Below are 7,461 nucleotides of genomic sequence, written 5' to 3' on the forward strand. Positions count from 1 at the left end.
TCAGTACAAGACACATCATGATTTCATAACTGAAGAAAAATCTTTAAGTTGCTTACAGACTGAAAAAACGACATCACGAAAAAGGGCTCAAAAGACAGGGAATACAGGTAATTTCACCTGCCACCTGTGTGGACTAAGCTTCAGAAAGCATGGAAACCTTGAAGTCCACATTAGAGTTCACACTATAATGTAGCTTTACCCCTGCCAACAGTGTGGAATAAGTTTCAATCGAAAAGAACGCCTTAAAGTCCACATGAGAATTCACACTGGAGAGAAGCCTTACACCTGCCAACAGTGTGGAGTAAGTTTCACTCAAAAAGGACACATAAACGGTCACATGAGAATTCACACTGGAGAGAAACCTTTTACCTGCCAGCAATGTGGAAAATGTTTCACTCAAAGAGGACACCTGAACAGTCATTTGAGAATTTCCACTGGAGAGAAACCTTTTACCTGCCAGCAGTGTGGAAAAAGTTTCACTCAAAGAGGACACCTGAACAGTCACTTGAAAATTCACACGGGAGAAAACCCTGAAGGTGCAATGTGTAATAATTTTGAGTATCTATTAACAGAAATGCAATATGACATCCATTACTATGTGTTCAGTGGTGTATAAAGAACTTACTTAATAAACCGTAATGTTTTTATTACCTTAGAATGAGACATTTATATCTACATAACCACGGGCACCCCCTTCTATGAAGGTCGACATATTGTGACGTCATGTTTCTACCGTAGCCGAACACGAACAAACAGCGCTACAGAGCGCGTTTCGTCACTACCTTGAAAGAGAAGCAGCAGAAAGCTGGAAGCTAGCCATAAACACTGTGAGTAGTGACTTTTCCCTTGTCAGTGGTGTAAAATATGTAGTTGGATTGTTTTATGTAACTTAGTTCTTCTCCCTCGCTGTGTTGTGGCTTTGCTATGTGGGGATAAATGTGCTGGTTACGTTCGTAAGACAGCTGATTAGTACTCTTGTCATTGACTGTAAAACAGTATGTTACAGGAATCACCAACCCGTCGATCGTGGTCGACAATTCGATCTTGGAAGCATTTTAAGTTGATCGCGAAGAGTTTTCAAAATCAGAGAAAAAAAGCCTATTATGTGTAGTAAAGGGTGTCTAGGGGATGCGGAGGCACGCGCGGTGTTACAATCATGCCATTTTTGCCGCGCGCACCTTTGGGCTCATGCGGACGCGTCGAGTTTAAACAAGGCTTAACACTTTAACCAGCTCAGCCACAGTAACAGCTCATATTTAGCCAGCTAAATTTTTTCTACCCTGTTAGAAAAAATATATAGTTGCATAGTTTCATGTGGTTCTTCTCCCTCGCTGTATTATGGGTTTGCTATGTGGGGAGAAATGTGCTGGCTACCTTCGTGAGACAATCAGCTGATTACTATTATTATATTATATATTAAGACCCTTGATCCTCACCTGATTATGGCTTTGTAAACTTTATCCATGATGTGGTTTATAATGGACTGTGGTACAGAAACAGTGACAATGTTACACACTCTTGGTTTACTCTGGCTATTCTCTGCCATCTCAGACGACGATATGTTTGTCCAGTTTCAGGCACCGTAGCTTCTTCGAAAGTGAGGGGTGAGCAGTGGGCTGAGCCCTTAGTGCAACTAGCAACCGAACAGCTAGATGTCGCTAAAAAATACACACTGCACCTTTAAGACTGTTGAGAGCGAATGTTAGATGTATAAATATGTGCTGTGTGCTTTCCACTTTCAAAAACAAATACACAACAAGATTGACAGCAAGCATTTTTTTAATAAAGCATAAGAAAAGCATCTGATCATAGCAGCGTGGATATGTTTCCACAACCTCTGCAATTAGCCATTCTAGTAAAGGCATACTTATTTATAACGTTTATACAATAGATTGCTTAAAATCAAGCTGCTTTACCATATTAAACTTGAAAAACAATGTCAGGGTCTTGTTTCATCAGAAGTACAACTTAATTTTATCTACAAAGCAGCTCTCAAATGTGTTCATGGTTTCACTTGTGGACGTGCTACCTCCACAGACTGAACAGGACAAATGAACCACAAAAGGCCATTATGTGGCCATTGTCATGACAGGTTTTTCACACCATAGAAAAATTTGTTATTAGCCACGCAGCCAAAATTGAATGATAAAAAATCCGCCAAGTAAATAAAATAAGCTATCAAAATCTTGAAAAAATACTGCTCTCAAACGCTGGGGGCGTGTCTGCTGGCTGCGCTGCGGATTATCAGTGAATCCCAGTTGTCTCCGACGAAAGTTTCTTAAACTATCCTGTGCAAAATGATCACTACAGATCAGCTCTCCATCAAGGTGGCTCTTCACAAAATAAAATGCCATGCAGGCTAGAATTGCGAAACATTATTGGATAATTGTTATAATTGACATTTCTCTGGGCCAATCGGAATCTTAGCACTTGCGTCAGAATCTTGAAGCACACAGCGTCAACTGAGCTCGCCATTCACAATATGGTTAACTTCACAATAATAATTGGGAATGTGCTAATTAGACTGGAGTGAGGCAATAGGCCCTTTTCACAATTACGTCACACAACCTCCGGTCTGACTCGAAGCGGGGTATATTTACTTCCGGTGTGCTTTTGCCTCGGAGACTTCTCCGGAAGATGCACTGATGCTCATCAACTTTACGAAATTGCGAAAGGTAAGGAATAATATATTCAAATAAATATTATTTGATAGTGGCAAATACAGCACATATCTGTTGCTTTCGGTGAGTGAACTCCATTAAATCTGCATATAGCGTGGTAATTGAACATTTATATATCCGTTTTTGCGAAAACGCATTTGTGTGCAGATTTAAGTAGAATTGTTTTGATAAATCAGATAGCTTTCCGATCTGAGAAAATTTGATTCCTCTGGAATGACTGGGGTAAAGGTAGGAGGACAGTGTTAAATCTGTTAAAAAAAATTATAACCTAAAATGTGATGTCATGACCATCAAGTCTGTCAACATATTTCACACCTCTAGGGAGAGGCTCACAAGCTGGTTAGTCAGTTTACCTGCGAGCAAGAAAGCACCTCGGTGCTGCTGGCCTGGATGACTCCCAGGAGATGCCTGACCCAGGGGACTGCACAGAGAAGGCTTTGCCTGCAGGTGCAGTGGCAAAAGATCATGACTATGCCTGCCATCCTTCTCCTGGTTAGTATTACAAAAAGTGTCTTGCAGAAAAAATATATGGCAGTGAATTACATTGTAACCGTCTTGGAGTTGTATTCAGAACATCTGGACTTGCTCAGAAAAACTTTAAATATTTTGCTGCTCATCCAAGAAGCTTCTTCAGTTCTACTGACTGGTGGGGATATCTCTCTGTGTGACACACTTATGACGTTAAAAAGGTCTGACATCCCCAACATCTAGAATTTTTTTTACAGCAAAAAACCCAGAAGACTGATAACTTCAACAGACATTAGATTGTAAACTTTATTTTATTAGTTTCTTCACCTCATAAAGAGTCAAGAATAACTGTCAAGTTCACCAACAGCATCCAGTAATGAAGATAGTGAAAATGGATAGATGGATGAGTGATATCTATCAAGGTGTATGCTCTTTCTTTCCCTTAAGGTAAACTGGACGGTGCCACACGAAGAATTCAAGAGTTGGAGCTCCAAGTTTTGTGACTAGAAATGGAAATACAGCAGCTGACAGTTAAGAAGCAGCAGCCACTGATTTTCAAGTTTTGTATCACAGATGAGGACTTTCGTTACTACACACGATTCAGCTCAAAGAAGGTCTTCACTGTGTTTTGGGAGTCAGTTTATCCCTCTGCTTCAAGGCTTGTATACTGGTCCAAGGCACAGCGGACAGCAGAAGATACACCTAGTCCACAGCGAAAACTTCCGCTAATTGATGAATTCTTCATGTTTCTCTGTCGCGTTGCAGCTGGACTTCAGGAGAAAACCTTATCATCCATCTTTGAGGTCAGTTTGTCTACAGTTAGTCGCACCATCTTAACGTGGACTAGCTACCTTTACCAGGTTCTTGGCTCGCTACCGCTGTGGATGACAAGAGAGCAAGTTCAAGCCACAATGCCTGACGAGTTCAAGCGCTACTGCCCTCAGGTGAGAGTCATAATAGACTGCACTGAGATCCGCTGTGAAACAGCATCCTCCCTCACACTACAGTCGGAAACCTTTTCCAACTACAAAAATCACACCACCTTTAAAGGTCTGATTTGCATCGCTTCATGTGGGATCATCGCATTTGTATCCAAACTGTACACAGGCATAGAAATAACTCGGAAATCACAGATGTTACAGTTACTTCAGCCCGTAGACGGAGTAATGGCCGACAAGGGTTTCCAGATTGAGAAGATCCTGTCAGAAGTGGGGGCAACACTCATCATCCCTCCACTGAAGAAATCCACTCAGCTCAGCATGGAGGACACCCAGAGGACCCAGGCTGTTGCTCGCCTGAGGATTTTAGTAGAGAGGGCCATACGCAGGGTGAAGGAGTACCATACCTGGGATGGCCTTGTTCCTCTTTCTATGGTAGGTTCAGTCAATCAGCTGTGGGTCATCTGCTGCCTAATGTCAAACTATCAGGGTCCACTTGATCTAAACGGAGACAAAACAGTCTAAAGCCTCCCCACCCCTTCAAGTCACATTTCTTGGATGAACATTCATTACTGCAAGTAGCTGGGCTGGAAATAAAAAATGATCTATCTCTGTATATATATATATCTGTCCTGTGTTTCTTTATAGCTATTAATGAGTGAATTAATTAATTAATGCTGTGTCGCATTCTGTAAAAACTTTTGTAAATAGCTTGTCCTTAGTAGAATGCATTTGTACATCATTTACATTTAACTTGCATCTTTTTCTATTTACACATTGGGCAATGAATATATTTAAGGAAATACACAAATTAAAGCTTCCACTGTGGAACAAAGCAGAAACAAGGTTTGTAGCAATTTCTTGCAAACATACATTTAATAATTCAGTTAAGCATTGTACATGGAGCATAAGAAACAATGAGCAAAAAAAGCTGTACATACAGATATAAAAAGCATACGGTGTGTATATACTGTATATATACACACACATCTAAATTCAATTCTCATCAGTTTACAAATTTGGTCCATTTTGCATTGAAAGAAAAAAATATATTTACAAAAGGAATATCAATTTCACCTTCCGCAGGGTTTACAACTCAAGAAGACATCCATGTAGATGTTATGATAGAAATGATCAAGCTTCTGTCTGATTGAGTGGATAATCTCCTCATCCCTAAAGATTCTCTCAACTGTGAAGTCAGTCCGGGTATCAGTAATAAAATCACACCACTGAAGTCCGCTTACAGCCAGTTGGCCTTGAACCTGATAATAGTACTTGTGGCTCTTGTGAAGGCAGGTCTGGCCTTTAAGTGTGATCAGGTGTTTAACTTGTGCAACATTTTCAACATCACAACTCTTCACCTCAGCTAACCCAAATGGCGGTGTTTCCTTTGGGTTGAAGACTTTAGCATCAGGGCTGGCTCCAAGGTGAGGTGCATCGGGGTGGATGATGATCCCACACTGTATCACAGAGACATCACACAAATCTGAATTTTGCCAAAGTATTTCAGGTTCCAGATCCAACCCTCTTTTCATAGCGCTTGTCTGGGGAGTTCCTCTCAGAATCCGGGCTGCCAAGGCTTTGGCGGAAGACTCCCCGCGAACATGCCATATTTCACGGAATCTGCTGGCTGTAAGTCGGGGTTTGCGTACCTGGGTCCACAGCTGGAATTCTGATTGCTGTCGGGTTTCTGCTTCAATAGCAGCACAAATCTTGTGTGATACCTTTATGCTCTCCAAGTGGCAATGTTGCTTGTAGTTGGGCTCAAAATCTAGTGGAAACTTAAAGTTGTAACCGTCAACAGACAACTGAGGAAATTACGGGGCACCTGGATGCTTAATAATGTCTCTGCTTATTTCAGGAGGGCACTGATAAGAAAGCACAGATCCAAATGGCACAGGGCCAAATTTAGAGTCCACCAAAGTAAGGTTCTCAAGCCCGTGCAGCAATTTGCATATCCCCGGTTGTGGACATATGTCTTTTAGTTTCTCCCCGCTGGCCATGACGTGACGATCTGGAAGAGGACCTGAAGAAGTGAGATATGTCAAGTTTAATTTAGATTTAATTCTGTCACATGGCCTTTCAAACTATAACACAGTCATACTAATCACCTCCCTGTACATGTTTGTAATGCAAAATGTCCAAAATAACTCCTTTAATAACTCCTTTAATAGTGTTATGTTAAGCTGCCCCAAACTTTAATACTGAAATTGTATCATAAATTGTCGAACATAATTTCACAGAAGGCCTGTATATGTTAGAAACGCATTACAATGTTTGAATAGCTGGGGGCTTATTCACTCACAAGCATATGCTCTGTACAGTGTGCATTTCACACCAGTCCTGACCCTATTTTTTGTCCTTGCCACTGGTTTACACACCGCCATATCATTTGTAGCCTCTGGTGCAATTCCCTGTAATGAATCATAAACAATTAATTTACAAACAAGTCGATACAAACTGTTAGTCCGACATCACTAAGTATAACTAATATTAATATCTGACCTGTGTCCTTGGCCGGTGCCAGGTCTGCAGTGAGCTGGTGCACGACAGAGGCAATGGCACTGTCTTGAAGCCCATAGTATTGTAGTGAGCAGTTTGAAACAGAAGTGCCACCATGAGATTGCACAGGGCTTTCCCAGCTGAGCAAGAACATGACATGCGCTTCAGGTCCACAGAAACCTTTGTTAACCCAGGTTAACAGGGACATAAGTATTATTGCTGAACATTATATTATTTATTTTTTATTTTATCACACATAATCTGTCAGTCTTTTGTCCTCAAACAACCAAATATTGTTTTAAAAATATTTACAAAGACTTTAGGTAGCTACACAAAGTAATTTACATCAGACTGAGAAACGCATGTAACTACAGTGGGATATTACCAAGTCTGCAACCGCAGCAAAACTAACAAAAAGAAAACTTAACCCCCTAATCATAACAAACCAGACTCAATAGCTAAAAGCAGTAATATAGAAAAGTGGTTGCAAAAATAATTTACAGTCTGTACTATATTAACCTAATCAAGATTAGAGACTAAAGACGTTATATTTGCAAAACAGAAACGCCACGTAATGTTAACTAGCTACTGCTATCCTAGCATATTCATAACGGCCAGAAAAGACAAAAACACGTACCTCCATAATCAAACAGATACTGTTCAATAAAGAATTTGTAGCCTTTATCAAGTTTTGAACGTGTTGTCAGTGAAAACTTGTCTGCAAGTAGTTGTATATCATCAAACCGTATTTGTGGCAGATGTAGTAGCGACTGTGTAAACTCCATGCTCCGGAAGTAGAGATACCCTGCTTCGAGTAAGAACGGAAGTTGTGTGACATCATGTGAAAAAGGCCTATAGACGTCTTTCGAGCT

General features: G+C 40.7%; 1 protein-coding gene and 1 long non-coding RNA gene across 2 annotated transcripts; one reads left to right on the forward strand and one right to left on the reverse strand.

Moving 5' to 3' along the window:
* Window positions 1–3,006: 3,006 nt before the first annotated feature.
* LOC143718629 (uncharacterized) lies at window positions 3,007–4,929 on the forward strand. Its single transcript, XM_077209655.1, has 2 exons — window positions 3,007–3,173; window positions 3,597–4,929. The coding sequence occupies exon 2, from the start codon at window positions 3,659–3,661 to the stop codon at window positions 4,610–4,612; it is 954 nt and encodes a 317-aa protein (XP_077065770.1). The 5' UTR covers window positions 3,007–3,173; window positions 3,597–3,658; the 3' UTR covers window positions 4,613–4,929.
* Window positions 4,930–5,231: 302 nt separating this feature from the next.
* LOC143718520 (uncharacterized) lies at window positions 5,232–6,727 on the reverse strand. The gene is made up of 3 exons (XR_013196424.1): window positions 6,593–6,727; window positions 6,393–6,501; window positions 5,232–6,113 (listed from the first exon to the last, which is right to left on the reverse strand). It is a non-coding gene; the product is annotated as an uncharacterized LOC143718520 (long non-coding RNA).
* Window positions 6,728–7,461: the final 734 nt, after the last annotated feature.

This window comes from Siphateles boraxobius, unplaced genomic scaffold (genome assembly GCF_051911475.1).
Source record: "Siphateles boraxobius isolate OS27281-9 unplaced genomic scaffold, OSU_SipBor_1 61, whole genome shotgun sequence".
NCBI classification, from domain to species: Eukaryota; Metazoa; Chordata; class Actinopteri; order Cypriniformes; family Leuciscidae; genus Siphateles; species Siphateles boraxobius.